Source organism: Dipodomys ordii, unplaced genomic scaffold, assembly GCF_000151885.1.
Source record: "Dipodomys ordii isolate 6190 unplaced genomic scaffold, Dord_2.0 Scaffold92, whole genome shotgun sequence".
Lineage (NCBI taxonomy): Eukaryota > Metazoa > Chordata > Mammalia > Rodentia > Heteromyidae > Dipodomys > Dipodomys ordii.
This window is the reverse complement of record NW_012267308.1, coordinates 5471623-5488611: the sequence shown is the minus strand read 5'-3', so window position 1 is coordinate 5488611 and position 16989 is coordinate 5471623. Positions and strand designations below refer to the sequence as shown.

The 16989-nt window shown below is 59.3% G+C and overlaps 1 protein-coding gene across 4 annotated transcripts in view; it reads right to left on the bottom strand.

Moving 5' to 3' along the window:
• Pak4 (p21 protein (Cdc42/Rac)-activated kinase 4) overlaps window positions 1–16989 on the bottom strand; it is a 47470-nt gene that overhangs the window by 13027 nt on the left and 17454 nt on the right. Inside the window, exons 2-10 of one of the 4 annotated variants that reach the window (XM_013026350.1) lie at window positions 14295–14367; window positions 12854–13094; window positions 10821–11279; window positions 10228–10650; window positions 9353–9486; window positions 9066–9192; window positions 8427–8552; window positions 7339–7473; window positions 6275–7134 (exon numbers count right to left, since the gene is read on the bottom strand). In XM_013026350.1, the coding sequence (XP_012881804.1) occupies window positions 6979–7134; window positions 7339–7473; window positions 8427–8552; window positions 9066–9192; window positions 9353–9486; window positions 10228–10650; window positions 10821–11279; window positions 12854–13057 (1764 nt within the window). In that variant the 5' untranslated portion in view covers window positions 13058–13094; window positions 14295–14367 and the 3' untranslated portion in view covers window positions 6275–6978. Of the gene's footprint in view, window positions 1–6274; window positions 7135–7338; window positions 7474–8426; window positions 8553–9065; window positions 9193–9352; window positions 9487–10227; window positions 10651–10820; window positions 11280–12853; window positions 13095–14294; window positions 14368–16989 lie in introns of those variants that run through there. The other 3 variants (XR_001175439.1, XM_013026349.1, XM_013026351.1) reach the window with 3 other exon arrangements.

The following is a 16989-nucleotide window of genomic DNA, read 5'->3' as shown; positions in this document are numbered from 1 at the left end:
CCGCCGCCGCCGCCGCCGGCCCAGCGCCCCGCACGTCGTCCAGCTCGCGCGCCTTCTCCATCTGTCCTGCGGGTCCAGCCACTGAGTCCCGGGGCTCCCGCGGGCTCCGGGTTAACTGGGGCGGGAGGGGGCGGGGCGGCCCAGCCCGCACTTAATAGAGGGCGTGTTGGGGCGAGGATCTGGGCCCCCGGGGTCCTCCTCCCTCTGACTGGAGCAAACTTCCCCCAGATTTCCTTCCTGGGAATAGGAGTCCAGGCCCAGCCTCCTCCCTCAGATCCGGGGGGTCCAGGCCCAGCCTCCTCCCTCAGACCCCGGGGTCCAGTCCCCAGCCTCCTCCCTCAGACCCGGGGGGATCCAGGCCCAGCCTCCTCCCTCAGACTCCGGGGGTCCAGTCCCCAGCCTCCTCCCTCGGACCCGGGGGTCCAGGTCCAGCCTCCTCCCTCAGACCCGGGGGTCCAGGCCCAGCCTCCTCCCTCAGACCCGGGGGTCCAGTCCCCAGCCTCCTCCCTCAGACCCGGGGGGATCCAGGCCCAGCTTCCTCCCTCAGATCCGGGGATCCAGTCCCCAGCCTCCTCCCTCGGACCCGGGGGTCCAGGTCCAGCCTCCTCCCTCAGACCCGGGAGTCCAGGCCCCAGCCTCCTCCCTCAGACCCCGGGGTCCAGGCCCCAGCCTCCTCCCTCAGACCCCGGGGGTCCAGGCCCCAGCCTCCTCCCTCAGACCCGGGGATCCAGCCCCCAGCCTTCCCCAGCCTCCACACTGCCTGTCAGTCCCAGTTTCCCCCAAGGCCAGCTGTGGACAGGGGCCTAGGACTGACCCTGACAGCACAGTGAGGAGTTACATCAGGGCAGGGATGGGGTTTTGGTTCATGAAGACCCTCCTTTCTCCCCTCTTCAGCCCCCCCCTCACCTGGGCACACCTGGGGACTGTCTGTGCTTGCAAGCAAGTTGCAAAGAGCAAAGCAAGGCCGGGAAGGTGAGCTGGGCAGGGAGGTGGAGGACCCCGGGGCCGCCTGGAAGCAAGCAGCCTCCAGCTGGGGTTTTCTGGGTGTTTGCACCCCTTCCTGCCTCCTCCTCCCTCAGGCCACAGATGGGAGGGAGGGATGGGGGGGGATGGTGGAGGCATGCTTGGGGTGGGGGGTAGGGAAACCTGTAGAGCCAGATGCTTTTGGTCAGTCACATCCCACACCTTGCCCAGGTAAGCCCAGAGTTGCAGAGAGAGGACCCAGAGCAGAACCCACAAGCACTCCCAGGTGTTACTTCATCCTCTCAACGAAGAGGGAGGAGCTGGCCGGGCTAGGTGGTACACGCCTGTAATCCCAGCATGCAGAGAAGGCTGAGACATGGGTTCCAAGACAGCTTGGGTGACATAGTGAGCCCGTCAACACACTTCCTCGGTACCACCCCTTCCCCCCCCCAAAAAAAGATAAACAGAGCCTTGAGCAAAAAAAAAAAATAGCTCAGCAACTGTGCCCAGGCCCTGAGTTCAAGCCCCAGGATCAGCACAAACAGGAGCAAATGATTGGCAGTGTACAGGGAGAGGTCACATCAGGTTTCTTGGTACCCACAGTTCCACAGGTACTTCCTGTCCCACATTCCCCAGCCCAGGGCACCGAGCCCCATGCTGTCAGACACTGGGGGGAGCTGGGCTGCTACCCCAGTGATGACGCCATGTAATTGAGGGCTGCCTGTGTGCCAGGTCCAACCCTGTTGTTGTGTCCATATTGCAGGTCAGGAAAGCGAGCACAGAGAGGTCCAGGAACTCCCTTGACATTGCACAGCCTGGCAGCCAAACACTTCTGCAGACACACATGGTTAACATTGGTTGATTGTCTTCCTGTGTCTGGATGGGACCAGGAAACTGAGGCACGAGAGATGAGCTGATCTGCCCTGATGTGGGAAAACACCAGGGGAAGGGCCCAGAGATTGGGATTTCTGGGAAGGACAAACTAATCAATGCCTGCTCAAGGCTGGTGCTCTACCACTTTGAGCCACAGCTCCACTTCTGGCTTTCTGGTGGTTCATTGGAGATAAGCATTTCACACACTTGCCTGCCTGAGCTGGCTTTGAACCATGATCCTCAGATCTCAGCCTCCTGAGTAGCTGGGATTACAGGTGTGAGCTATGGGTGCCTGGCTTTTTTCCCCCCTTTGTTTGGTCATGGGACTTGAACTCTGGGCCTGGGCACTGTTCCTGAGCTCTTCAGCTCAAGGTGAGTGCTCTTTCACTTGAGCCACAGCGCCACTTCGTTTTCTAAGTGGTTTATTGGAGGTAAGAGTCTCACAGACTTTCCTGCCAGGCTGGCCTTGAACCGACAATCCTCAGATCTCAACCTCCTGAGTAGCTAGGATTACAGGTGTGAGCCACTGGCGCCTAGCTTTTTTTTTTTTTTTTAAGACAGTGTTGCTCTGTGGCTCAGGCTGGCTTCCACTCGGCATCTTCCTGTCTATAGTGCTGGAATTACAGGCTTGTGCCACCACTACTGGGTTAAAAACAAGGAGAGATGTTTTGGTGCTGGGTGGGGTGGGGTCAAACCCAGTGTCTCATGCATACTAGGCCAGTACTCTACCACTGAGCTACACACCCAGGCTTGTCTCAGGGCTTTTGCTGGACATTGTCCCCACCTGAGGTGCAGATCTCCTCCCATTCAGTGGCTCCCAGACCATGGACCACGTTTGGGTCACGAGACCAGGATAAACCCCAGAACTTAGGAGAAAAAACAAGGAAACAAAACTCAAAACTTCTACATAAAGCAGAGGAATCCCTGAGCGCCAATCTAGCTTCCTGGAAGAAGGAAGATCATGGTTCTAGGCCAGCCCAGGCAGAAGTCTCTGAGACTCCAGTGCAATCGTCAGACGCTGGGTAGAATGGTGTCTGATTATTCCAGCTATGGTATGAAATGAAAAAATAGGAGGATCATAGTCCAGATACAGGCCCAGGCAGGAAGTGAGACTATCTCAAGTAGCATATAGCTGGGTGCCAATGGCTCACGCTTGTAATCCCAGCTACTCAGGAGGCTGAGATCTGAGGATCAAGATTCGAAGCCAGCCTGGGCAGGAAAGTCCATGAGATTCTTTTTTTTTGGGGGGGGGGGTCCAGTTGTGGGGCCTGAACTCTGGGCCTAGGCACTGTCCCTCAGCTCTTCAGCTCAAGGCCAGCGCTCTACCACTTGAGCTACAGCACCACTTCCGGTTTTCTAGTGGTTTATTGGAGATAAGAGTCTCACGGTCTCTCCTGCCCGGGCTGGCTTTGAACCGCGATCCTCAGATCTCAGCCTCCTGAGTAGCTAGGATTACAGGCGTGAGCCACCAGCGCCCAGCTGTTCATGAGATTCTTATCACCAATAAACTACTCAGAAAAAGCTGGAAGTGGTGCTGAGGCTCAAGTGGTAGAGCGCTAGTCTTGAACACAAAGAGGCTCAGGGACAGAGCCCAGACTCTGAGTTCAAGCCTCAGGACTAGCAAAAACATAAACAAAACAAAAAACAAACTAGTATATAAAAGGGCTGGAGATGTGGATCAATGACAGCGTTAGCCTTGAGCTGAAGAGCTGAGGGACAGCACCCAGGCCCAGAGTTCAAGCCCCAGGGGTATAGCTGGAAAGTGAATTCTAATACAACATTGCAAACTGGTCTCCAAGGGAACATGGGCAAAGGCCCCAGGGTAGAATGGGCCTCTGCAGAGCTGAAGCTAGAACCCACACCACCCCGTCCCAACAAGCTTACATTCTAGGTTTGGAACGCTCTCTGGAGATCCAAGGATTAAAGGTGTGTGTGGTCCCCAGCTTGGCACTGTTGGGAAGTGGTGGTGGGACCTTTAAGAGGTGGAGCCTAGTGACAGGTCTTCTGATGGGGGCAGGCAGGGAAGGGGGAAGGGGGAGGGTAGGCTACTGAAGGCACTCCTGGGACCCCTGTCTCTTAATTAATTTTTGTTGTTTGATTGGTTCTGAGATTTGAACTCAGGACACTTGGCCAGGTAGGTGCTCTACCACTTGAACCAACCACATCTCCAACACTTTATGCTTTAGTGGTTTTGTTTTGTTGGTCATGGGGCTTGAACTCAGGGCCAAGCACTATCCATGAGCTTTTTCACTTGCGCCTAGTGCTCTACCACTTTGAGCCACAGCGCCACTTTTGGTTTTCTGGTGGTTCATTAGAAATAGGAGTCTCATGGACTTTACTGCTTAGGCTAACTTTGAACCGTGATCCTCATCTCAGCCTCCCAAGTAGCTAGGATTACAGGTGGGAGCCACCAACGTACGGCTTTAGTTTTTTTCAGACTGAGTCTCACACCTTTGCCAGATGTCCAGCCTCTATCCTTGATCCTCCTACCTGCAGCCTCTGAGTAGCTACAATGACAGGAGTGTGCTAACACACTGTCCTGGAGTGTGGAAACTCCATCTGGGTCATTAGTACAGGGTGATCTTATCTCCAGCTCCCAAGCTTTTGCCAGATGTAGTAGTATTTCTGGGTCCCAGGGACTAGGGAATGGTCACACCATTTTTTTTTTTTTGGTGGGGGGACACTGTTCAACCCATTCCAGATAGAGGTCCCCTCAGGAGACAGGGATAAGCCTTGGGGGGGGGGCAGGAGAATCCAGTCCTACAGTCTGGTGATGGCTCCTCATTGATTGTATAGAAGGCAGCCTGGGTCCTCACAGCTTAGAACATTCTGCTCCACAGCTCTGCACGGCCACACCCAGCCCTTGCTTCGTGTGCTCCTGGTGGCCTGTGACTACTCAGAGAGGCTTCCTTGGTCACCTTCTGGCTCACCCGGGCAGGGCCTTCAATGGATTTCTTTACTGATTGTCCCCAGCTCAGGGCTGATGGAACGGTGGCTCTGCTTGCTGGGCAGGGAGGGCCAGGCCAGCCCTATGCCTGGCAGACCAGAAAGGGCGTCCAAGCTGCCCACTCTGCTGAGACACCAATAGTCACCCCATGAGCCAGCATGCTGCAGGGCCCCATTCTGCTGCAATCTCAGCGTTTGGGAAACTGAGGCAAGAGGACTGAGAGAGTTGGAGGCCAGTATGGGCTGTCTCAAAAACACAACAGGGGCTAGGAATGTGGCCTAGTGGTAGAGTGCTTGCTAGCATGCATGAAGCCCTGGGTTCGATGACCACATAAACAGAAAAAAACCAGAAGTGGCGCTGTGGCTCAAGTGGTAGAGTGCTAGCCTTGAGCAAATGAAGGTCAGGGGCAGTGCCCAGGCCCTGAGTTCAAGCCCAGGACTGGCAAAAAACAAAAACAAAAACACCCACAACCACAAACAAATGGAATAAACTGCAGCTGGGGGTGGGGGAGACAATGGCTCAAGCGGGAAAGGGTCCTCGTGGCAAGCACAAAATCTCAGTTCAAACCTCAGTACCATCAAAACAATTTTTAAAACAGGAAATGCAAATTGCTGAGTGCCACCCAGGCTGTGAGTCAGCCCGGGTTTGTGAACCTGGTCTGACTGGATCCACCGCTGTGCCTCGAACCCCATCACCAACAGCACACTTGCCTGGCTGACTTCGCGTTCATTTCTGGGGTGTGTGGGGTGTCCCCACTCCAGGCTGTGCTCCCCAGCTCTGCCAGCCCAGAAGCCTGGAAGGCCACTTTTTGCAGTGCCCCCAGCTGCTAATCTGGAAGATTTGGGGGAGGCTTTGTACGCAAGGTGGAGGGACTGGGCCGCCATATTAGTCAAGAGTCCTGCCAAGGGTTAGTGGCCTCTTGTCTCCATTGGTGAGGTGACCATCCATTTATACCCCCAGGAATGCTGAGGAACACGAACCCTGTATTAGCTGGGCGCTAGTGGCTCATGCCTGTCATCCTAGCTACTAAAGAGGCTGAGATCTGAGGATCATGGATCAAAGCCAGCCTGGGCAGAAAAGCCCATGATATTCTCATCTCCAATAAACCACCAGAAAACCAGAAGTGGCACAGTGGCTCAAGTGGTAGAATGCCCGCCTTGAGCTGAAGAGCCCAGAGACAGTGCCCAGGATGAGTTCAAACCCCACAACCAAAAACAAAAAACAAAGAACCTCTGTATTAAGAAGGCTGAGAGCTCCTGATGGCTTGGGGGTCTTGGGGGTCTATGGCCAGGCCCGGGCAAGGCCCGGGTGGGACAGGCCGGGGCTGCCTGGGGTCAGCTCACAGGGCTGGGCTGCCACAGAAATCTGGGCTACTAGATTCTGGTCCCCCAATCTCCCCCCAAGATGGCCGGGCAGAGGTGTCTACACAGCACACACCCAAACAAGAAAATGTTTTAATTGTAAAACTAACGAGGGAGGGGAGGGGGCGGGGCGGGGCGGGGCAGGAACGGGCCTCCCGGCCGCCACAGGACCGGAGGTGCCTGGCCCGGGTCAGGAGCCAGGGCTAGTGTTATAAAATGACAATATAAATAGACTTCTAGAAAACGGAGGCGTCCGGCGCGGAAGTCACTTCTGCACAGGCCTCACTGCCCCTCTTCAGCAACGGAGAAAAGGGGGTGCAGGGCTCTGGGGAAAGGCCACTCTTCAGACATTCATGATTGACCCCCCACAATGGCTCAGGGGGAGGGGGCTGGGAGCTAGGTAAGGTCTGAGATTGCCACTTGCAGGCTGAGGACAGAGTTGCTAGACTTTCAGTGTGTGAGGACACACACGCACACACGTACACACACGTACACACACACACACACTCACACAACACCCTCTCTTCTGGTGGTCTCTCTGCCCAGGGTCCCCGCTGCGGGTTTCCAGTGCTGGGTGGCCATCTCCTCCCTGGACAGAGCACCAGGAGGGCCTCGTCCTGGAGGCCGGGGCTCCGGAAGCCTCGCTTGCTCCCACAAGACACTCGTGTCATCTGAGGCCCCAGAATCAAACCCTGGGTTCAGTAGTGGGGTTCCTCGAGGCCCAGCGTGGAGGGCAGCGTGTGCCCACGGTGTCTGGCAGGCAGCCTCTGCAGGCAGGGCCGCGTGGTGGGCGCAGGGCAGCCCACAGGCTCTTTGGTTCAGGCCGCGCTGGGCTCATCTGGCGCGGTGCTGGCGCATGAGGGGCACGATGCTGGCGGGCGGGCCCGCCTTGGTCAGGAACGGGTGCTTCAGCAGCTCGGCCGCCGTGGCCCGCTGTGCCGGGTCACGCACCAGCAGGCGGTCCAGGAAGCCCTTCAGGGATGGCGACACCTGAGGGAGGAGACGGGCTCAGGGGGCGGGGCGCTAGGTACTGGCTCTGGTGCCAGCCCCACCATCCACCTGAAGGCCCCAGGGTAGTGAGTGGGCAGCAGCCAGGCCCTGGAAGACCCCCTTCCCACCAGGAGGGCCTGTGGCCTCCAGCCCCTGGGTCAGGGGTGTCATGTGCCACATGCCCCTCCCCGCCAGGCGGCCCACCTTGTGTAGGTTCTTCAGTCGGGGTGGCAGGTTGTCCCGGATCATCTTCATGGCTTTGAGGGGTGGCTCATTGAAGTAAGGGGGCTCCCCATCCACCATCTCAATTACCATTACCCCCAGTGACCAGATGTCCACCTGGAGTGGGGAGAAGCACGGCCGGGCTGGGCTTCAGGCGGCCAGGCCTTGGTGAGGCTGGGGCCTAGAATATGCCTGAGGATGCCCAGCTAGCCAGATCTTGCATGCTCCAGAATCCCTAGCTAACCAGGCTCAGGCTTCCTCTGGTGAAACCCCTCCCATAGGAGGGCTATGACCTAGGCTGCCCAATCAGAAATTGGGACATAGGGAAAGGCGTACATGACCTATGCTGAGCCAATCAGGTCCAGCCTTGGGATTTTAGCCAAAGTATCTAGAATGCCAGTGGAGGTCACAGGCTGAGATGTCCCCCGCTGCCAGGGGTTGGCTGTGGGGCCACAGGGGCCAAGGTGACACTGAGGAAACCAGTGTGCACAGACAGGGCTGTCTGAAGCCCGGTCCCCCAAACCTCTTCACAGCTTAAGGACTCAGCACTTCAGATTTTGGTGTTTTTTATTTGTTTTTTCCCCTTATGGACTTTTCTGCGTGGGCTGGCTTTGAACCATGGTCTTCTAGGTCTCAGCCTCCTGTGTAGCTATAATTACAGGTGTGAGTCACGAGTGCTGGCTCCTTTAGTTTTTTTTTGGGGGGGGGGTCCGGTCATGGGGCCTGAACTCTGGGCCTGGGCACTGTCCTTCAGCTAGTGCTAGTGCTCTACCACTTGAGCCACAGCACCACTTCTGGCTTTTTGCTTATGTGGTGCTGAGGAATCGAACCCAGGGCCTCAGGTATACAAGGCAAGCGCTCTACCACTGAGCCACCTTCCCAGCCCTCCTTTAGTTTTATTGTAATGAGCTTTCACGGTTTTCTTCAAGCTAGTATTCAATCCGGAATGAATGGAGAGATGAATACAGATACACACGCATGCGCCCTACCTCCTTTCCTTGAGACTGGCCCCTTCCCCATGCCAGCTGCTCCCACTGCCAGCAAGACAGCTAGGCCACCGCTGGGCTCACCTCTGGCCCGTAGGGAAGGCGGGAGATGAGCTCCGGGGCCATCCAGTAAGGTGTGCCAACCAGTGACTTCCTCCGTGGCACCTCCTTGCTCACCTGGGCGCAGAACCCAAAATCTGACAGCTTCACCTGGGATCCAGGGAGAGGTGGGAGGTCAGGGGCATTGGTCTGGGCAAGGCCACGCAGGGGTGTCCACCTATCTGCCAGCTTGGCCTTGGCCAGGGTGACTCCATTGTGTTGCCCAGAGATCAGAGCTGGGCTCTCGGATCTGACAGGTGGGCAGTGTGGGGGCTGCTCCCGGAGCCTGGGTGAGGATAGAGATGGGCCTAGCTTGGAGGGCCCATGTCCTAGGGTGGTTTCATTTCACAGGTCTCCTCAGAGAAATACATTCTGCTCACAGGTCTGAGAGTCACACAGCCCTGACCCGGTGTGTGTGTGAGTGTCGGGGTGTGTGTGTGTGTCGGGGTGTGTGTGTGTGTCGGGGTGTGTGTGTGTGTTCCAGGCACCTCAGTTCAGCCATGACCCCATCCTGGCTGTGGGCCCAAGCCTGTCCCCTCAGTGTCCAGGGATAGTCTGGCCCCTATTGACCTAGACCTGAGACTGAACCTGGACTCAGTGCCCGCCCACCCAGCCAGTGCTCACCCTGCCGTCGTGGGTCAGCAGGATGGAGTCACTCTTGATGTCCCGATGGATGACACCCTGAGCATGCAGCACAGACAGGGCCTGCAGCACGGCCAGGCACACGGCAGCGATCTGCTCCTCATTCATCCTGCACGTGAGGGAGGGATTGGGCAGACGGGGTCCTGCCCGGGGCTGAACAGGCACAGCCCCGCCTCAGGTGGGAAACTGAGGCCTAGGAAGTCAATGGCAGCCACACAGACCTGCCTCCATGGGGTGGGGCGAGGCCAGGAGAGCAGGCGCATGCGTACCTGGTGTGGGTGACGATGTCTGTGAGGGCGCCTCCTTCCAGGAACTCCATTACCACCCAGAGCTCATCCCCCACCAGGTAGCTGTTGTACATTTCCACCACGTTCTCATGCCGGTGGTCTCGCATGATCACCACCTGGATGGGGGGGAGGGGTCAGCCATGGCCTTCACTTGGCCCCCCTTCCTGGGTCTGGGCCTTGCTCCCCACTGCTGCCAAAAGCCAGCAGCCAGCTTGAAGGTGACGCCTCCATTCTGGGGGGTGTGCCCTTCACCCCGCACACCCCCATGCTTTCCTCTCTCATCCTGGCCAGTCCTGGCAGGTCTCTGGTGCTGTCTAAGGGAGGGAGAAAAGGGTCGGGGCCCAGGGGAGGCAAGTAGGAGGAGTGGTTAAAGGTTATGTGCACGTGTGCGTGTGCGCATGCGTGCACACACAGGCAGAATGCTGAACTCCGGGTACAAGGACTAGAAGGGAAAGGCCTGGGGACTACAGGGTCACTGGGCTTCCAGGGACCGGGCTGGGGCAGTGGGGGCTGTGTGGAGGACAGGAAGCAGGAGCTGGCCTTGCCCAGCCTCCAGCATCGGAAGAGGGAGACCTCACACCCATACCCCTGGGGGCCAGAGCCGGAAGTTGGACAGAACCCAGAGCTTGGAAGGGGCGGGATGGAGAAGAGCCCTAAAATTCTTGGCTGTGTGTGGGAAATGGCCAGGGACGCCAAGAGTGGACCCGAGCCAGGAGCTGCAGGGGAGTGGGTGGGCCCGATGGAGCTGCAGGAGACAAGAGGTGAGGATCTGGAAGGTCAGGTGGTCTTGGATGGGACCAAGGTGGGACTGGGGTTTGGGGAGGCCGGGCTGGGCTCGGGAAAGGCGCCCCACGTACCTCATTGAAGAGCAGCTCCCGCCGCTGCTGCTTGCGCAGGTCCATCTTCTTGACGGCCACCAGCTTGCCCGAGCTGCGCACGGTGGCAATGCACACAATGCCCGTGGAGCCCTCGCCAATCTTGATGAAGTTGTCCAGGTAGGAGCGTGGGTCCCCCGGGTCCACCACCAGCTGCAGAGCAGCCCGGAACTGCTCGTGAGACACTCGCTGGGGCTCCCGCTGTGGGGAGCGGGGTCCAGGGGCGGGGGGTGCAGCAGGAGCAGCAAGGGTGCGGGCTGGAGGGGCCAGCTGGGGCTCAGAGGCATGGGGGCCCAGCATGCCAGGGCTGGGGGCACCATGGGCTCGGGTGGGAGGCCGGGAAGACTGAGGGGCAGCCAGACCCCCCACGGATGGCCCATTAGGGGCCATGGTGTGTGGCTCCCCCTGAAACAGAAGAGAGGCAGTTGTGAGTGGCGGGTAGGACAGGTCCTGTGGGACTGAGGGACAGACACATGGGTGGTCAGGATGAGCAAATGACAGGGCTGGGCAGGGCTGGGGGGGGGGCACAGGGAACAGACAGGGAGCCAGGGCATCTTGGGGTGGGGTCAGGTTACCTGGGCACCCCGGGGTGGGTGGTCCGTGTCAGCCCGTGGGTATGTGTTAAAGGGCCTGCCAGCTGCCAGCTTCGCCCCACCGGCCAGGCCCGCAGGTTGGGGGGTGCTGACGTCGGGCCCAGAGAGGGGGCGTTTGTCCCGGGAGGACTCCTGGGGTCCTGTTGGGCTTTCCCTGGAAGACTTGGGCCTCTTCTCCGGGCCCCCCCTCCGCCTGTCACCACTGCCGCCACCCGCCTCACTGCGCCCTGTGGCCCGGCCTCGGCCTCCAGCCTTCTCTGGGCCGCCCCTGGCCGGGGGCCCTTGCTCTTCTGGCACCCCATTCTGCTGGCGGGCACGGGCAGGGGGTGGCGGGCTGTCTCTCCGCAGTGAGTTGGAGCGTGTCACCGACATGTTCTCAAACTCGTCGAGCAGCAGTGTGAGGGCCCCATCCTTGGCACCTTTGCTGCCTCGCACGATGGTCTGGGGGCCGGGGCAATGCGGGGTGGGGGCCGGGCAAGGAGGGGCACAGGACGTGCATCCGGCATGGAGACAGAACAACACACACACACACACACACACACACAGAGACAAGACAGAGACGGAATGAAGCAATGCTGTGGGTGAATGGTGGGGTGGATAGAGGGGGATGGGGAGGGACCAGGGGCCCTGTAGCCCCCCAGAACTCAGCTGCAGCTGTAGGAGCTGAAGGAGCAGGCTCAGCAGCCTGGGTGGCATCCTTGAGGTGCACCCCATCTTTCCCTAGCTCCCCAGACTGGGGAGAATCAGGCCTGTGGGAAGGAGGGAAGGAGGAGGGAGGGAGAGGCCAGCGCAGTCTGTAATCAGCCCTAGAGAGCCGCAAATTACAGGCCCCGCTAGGTCGGGCTGGGCTCAGTACTCTTCCCCTGCAGGCTGCCAAGATCATTAACCCCAAAACCACAATCCCTGCTCCTCTGGAGGCTGAGGGTGGGGTCCAGAGAGTGAGAGGGGCCTTGGTCCCAAGGAGAAGACAGAGACGGCCTCCTGGATACTCTGGGCACACCCTGCCTGGCTAGCCCCGCTCCTGGGGCTACGTGTCAGCAACCAGCTCTGGGGGAGTGGCTCAGGTGGGGAAGCACCTGGGATCCGTCCCAGACTGGGCAGGGGTTAGGGGAAGCAGCTGCCCCAGCCTTCTAACAGAGCATGTGCGTCTGTCCTTGAGGGCCTTGGTCTTTCCTCTAGTCTCCAGTCCTGCTACCTCTCAGCCCCTACAGCAGAGGCTGGCATGCAGGGAGAGGCGCAGAGAACCTGGCCTCACCCCAGCCACCCACAGGCCTGGCTGCCCCTGCCTTTCCTGGAAGGCTGGCCTTGCCAAGACAGCCCAAGAAAGCCAGACAGATAGCCCCCGGTGCAGGCTGTGGCATTAGGGCTGAGGTCAAGAGGGCCACGAGAAAACAAGGAGAGTCCTGGCCATGGACCGAGGGCCTCAGGCTAGAGCCTACCCAAGAGGCCCCTTGATGTGTCCTCTGACAGAGCCCTTCCTCCTGGGGGAGCAGGGTGGGGCTAGACTTCAGGAGACACAGTACAACCTGCTGCCAGGGACCTGAGGACCAAGCATGGAGCACCCTGGGGAGTGTGGGTCCTGATACCCAGCACCCATTGCTGGGCATAAATTATCCAGCTGGACATGAAGACTTGCTTTGAAGGATGGTCCAGAGGCCATGGGACTCAGAGCACCCTGTGGTGGGGGTGCAGGCTGACACTGGGCACTGGCTATGGTTACCTGGCTGACCCTGGGCTGGCAGCAAGAGAATGAATCAGCCGCAGGCCTGCCTGGGCACTGAGCCTGCTGACCAGTAGGCCTGGCCGCTCTACCCGCTGGGGACGAACCTGGCTGCCCTCCCAGCAGGCATCTGGCCCCGGGAGCCTGCCTGGCTGGAGGCCACATCTGGGCACCAGGACTACAGTAACTCTCACAATTTCCCCAGAGGCAGATGTGCGGGAGGAGGGTCAGGTACGGGAGGGCTGGGCTCTGGGGCGGGGGGAAGGGGAGGATCTGCATGGGCATTGTTGCGTACCTTGGGGGCCCCAGGCTGGATGGAGGTGATGCAGGCAGGGTCGATGAGGGGCTTGGGCCGCCGGGCTGACTCCTCAATCAGGCTCTGCCACTGGCGGGGCAGCCCCGTGAACTTCTGCTCGTGCTGGTCGAAGCCTGTGTGCACGCGATGCTCGAAGTTGGATGGTGCTGAGATTTCCACCCGCTTCTTCCTCTTCCCAAACATGGTGCCTGCCAGAGCCGGGGCTCCTGCCGGCCTGGGCCTGTGGAAGGAATCACCACAGGGGTAGGGTCAGTGCTGGGTGGAGAGTGGCCCAAACACACCCAGCTGTCCCTGTGCTGACCCTGGTCAGCCCCCCCAACCCTGCAGCTTCCCAGCTGGACCACTAGGGGGCAGCAGCCTCCTCCCTGGCCTCTGAGACCAGGCTCTGGGTCCTCCCAGGCAGGGGATGAGACTCAGAGCCCTTAGGTCCAAGACCCCACACAGCCCCTGTCCCCACCTCTGCCTCACATCCGATCAGCTTGTATACCAGGGATTTTGCCTGGAACTCCCTCCCTCAGAGCAACCCACGACTCCTTCCTTACACCCTCCTTCAATCCTCTGATTGAAGTCCCCAGCCCTCTGCCATTCTCAGAGCCTGCTTCGCTGGCTGAGTCTGGTGTTGGCACAAGCCAGACCTGGCACACTGAGCACTCAGGAAAGGGGTGATCCTGCCAGGCAGCTATCCCCCACCCACACTGTTGCCTAGAACTGATATAGGCTGGGGATGCCAACCCCGTGTTTGTTTACTCCTCCACCAAAGGCTAGTGAACTGGCCATGAGCAGTCTGCAAGGCCACACTCCCTCATTTTTTTTTTTTGTCAGTCATGGAGCTTGAACTCTGGGCCTGGGTCCTTGCTCAAGGCGAGCGCTCTACCACTTGAGCCACAGAACCACTTCTGGCTTTTTCTGGTGTTTTATTGAAGATAGGAGTCTCACAGACTTTCCTGCCAGGGCTGGCTTGGAACCACGATCCTCAGATCTCAGCCTCCTGAGTAGCTAGGATGACAGGTGTGAGCCACCAGCACCCGGCTTACACCTACCCCAATTTTTAGGCTCTGGGTCTGCAGTGGGGCACCTCGAACAAGCCAGCCCAGCTCGTGGCAATGCTCAGGGTAAGTGGGGTAAGAGGCAAAGGGCTGCAGGGGAAGCTGACGGTGGCACCCACAGGGAGTCCTAGAAATGATGGCCTGGGAGTGGGGTGTTCCCTGCACCTGCTGTGGCCTGGGGCACAAGGGGAGGAAGGGGCAGTGAAAGGAGGTGGGCGGGCACGCTGCCCCGCAGACCCTTCGGTGCCCTGCTCTGTAAACACGGGTTTCGAACGGCTTTGCTAGAAAACACTGTCTCCTTACTAGGGTCCACAAACTGAATTAAACAAACGCCCAACCCTGGCAGGCCGCTCCGCACCTCCTGTCTCACACACCTGATTGGAGGCTGGCGGGCTATAAGCGCCCTCGCACGGGTGGCGTCGCCTGTCGGGGCTGCGGCTCAGTCATCTGTGAAAAGGGACGAGACTGTGCACGTCTGTAACTCTCCATCAGGCCTCTGTGCGTGGCCATCTGCTGGCTGGTGCCAGGGCCATGGCGATGACCTGCACAGGCTCTGACCTCTGGGGGCCCACAGGAGGGGCAGCAAGATCTGTCCCCAGGGAGGTCAGTGACCTGCAGGGACATCCTTGGAGGTGGCTGCTGAGGGCAAGGCATGTTGGGACAGGGGCACCAGTGGGGACCTCTGTCTCCTTCCCAGAGGGTTCCCCCAGCGTCTGGCACAGTGCTGGGCACAGGCTCAGCTTCAGTGGGCTCTCCTGGATGACCTTCCAGAGGAAGTAGCTCAGGAAGGGAGGGGAGTACCAGCCTGGAAGCAGGATCAGGGACGGGGCAGGACGCCAGCCTGGGAACTGGTTTGGCAGCTGCAGTTCAGTAGGAGGTGGGTGGGAGCGGGCACCCAGCCTGTCTCAACGGGCCCCAGGAGGCCGGAGCCGCCTGCCCAGGGCTCTCCCCACCTGCTTCTCTGCTTGCCTGGGTCACTGGATGTGGGCTGAGGCATCTTAGCTTCTGCTTTGGGGTCTCAGACAGCCATTCCTGCAGTCCTGATCTGCCCCGGGCTCCTCATTGCTTTCCTCTGTGTGGTCTTGCAGTGTGCCCATGTGCTGTGACCTTTCGGCCTTCTGTGTCCGGCCTGCCCTCACCTTGAACTCTTGGCACAGGCTCTCAGCCCCTCCTCCCCAAAGCCCCAATGCAACTGGCAGGGGCAGGAACCACTCATAGCCCTGGAGGGGAGGGCAGGGGGAGGGGAGGAAAGGGATAGAAGTGATTGGCTGTTTCCCTTCTCCTCTCCTGCTGTGCAGTCTCCCCCATCACCCCTAAGCAGGGGAAGCAGAAGAGGGGCACACCTACGGATATTTGCCTGGGCCACCCCTTTCCTCTGGGCACCGCACGGAGGGCAGGACAAACAGAGGAACTGGCCATGTTTATAGTGACCAGGCAGAGCCCCACCCAGTTCCAGGCCAGCTCAGAGCCTTGCTGTCAGGCAGTGGGGGAGGGGAGGGAGCCGAGGGGAGGGGGCTATGTGGCTATATCCCTCCTGGAATGGCCCAATGCCACCCATACCAGAGAGCTCAACACATGGCCTGACCAAGCAAGACCGTGCCTCAGTTTCCCCTCTGGTAAAGACAGGGATGGCTGTAGCCGGAGTCACACAGAACAAGGCACTACAGGCCAGGCCCAGGGCCACCAGACACCACACTCAGTGACCATCACGATGATACCAGCAGCTGGCAGGGACTGCACGCCCCTTGGGTGCCCCCGCCCCCCAACATTCTGTCTGGCATCCTGCTTGCTCTGTGCTCCAGCCCTAAGAGGAAGGGGCCACTGGGAGCCATGTCACCGACCAGCAGGTCCAGGTCCTGCGGGCTTGGTGAAGAGCAGTATGTGCTGGCCCGATCATGCACCTGATGCTGAGCCAGTGAGAGGCTGGCAGGACTGGATGCTGGGCATCTTACCTGCCTGCCGTCTGAGGACGGTGGCCTGAGGTGTGTGTGTGTGGGGGGGGAGGTTCTGTCTATATTACTCTCTTCTCTAAGGCTGGCCCTGATCCCTGCCTGTTCCTCCCACCCAGACCATGTCCCTGTCCCCTCCTATCTGGCTTGGCTGGCTGCCATGGATATCAATTCCTGATCTAGAGCTGCTTAACCAACTTTTCTGCAGGCCCTTGGCAAGATGGTCCATCCCAGAACATTTGAGAACCAGTCCTTGCGGTGACCAGGCTCCCTGGCGCAGCTCCAGTGCCAACACTGTCCTGGCCACCACCGAGAGCGGGAGGGGCCTCCTGACCCGACCAGTGTCCACCTGGAGCTCAGAGGCCCCCTGTACCCCCTGAGGCACCAGTCACCTGAACCATCTCACAGATGCGTCCACTCATGAAGGTGATGTGGAGCTGGTCCTGGAGGTGTCCAGCAAACTTTACAGGTGAAGTTCTTAGCCTCTCTCCTGTACCCCAAAACTCATCCTGGAGGCCCAGAAGGCCTGTGGGATGGGATCTGCCCATCCTCTCTCTTCCCTAGCCTCTAGCTCCTCCCACCTCAGGCCTCCTGGGCTCCATCATACTGCTCACACTGGGGTATAGATGCCACAAGGGGTGTCCGCCTCTGCCCTGGAGAGTCAGCCCCACAAACCAGGGATGCTCCCTGCTGGACCCCAATACCTACAGCACTGCTCAGCCCCAGGAGCACTCGATCCCCTGAGGATGATCAGTCTCTACCTGCTGCTCCTGCTCAGGACACCTCAGACGCCCCTGGAAGAGGGGACCTCGAGGCAGAGTGGCCAGGGGACTCAAGCAGGGACAGATGAGGAAGAGGAGCTTGTGTGTCAAGTAAAAGAGCACCAGCTGAGCAGGTGAGAGACCCCTAGTTCAAAAAGCACCCAGTAGTGCCAAAAAAAAATGAATTCTAATGGCCGAGTCACCTGCTCCTGAACCCACACATTCTCCCCTCTGAACTTCATGACAATACTCCCCCACCCCCCTCCCAGGTAACCCAAGGAGTCAGCCCGGGGAAGGACGAGGAGAGTGTGTTGTGTGCACACGTGTGCACATGTACGGCCCTCTCCCCTGGGCTCTGA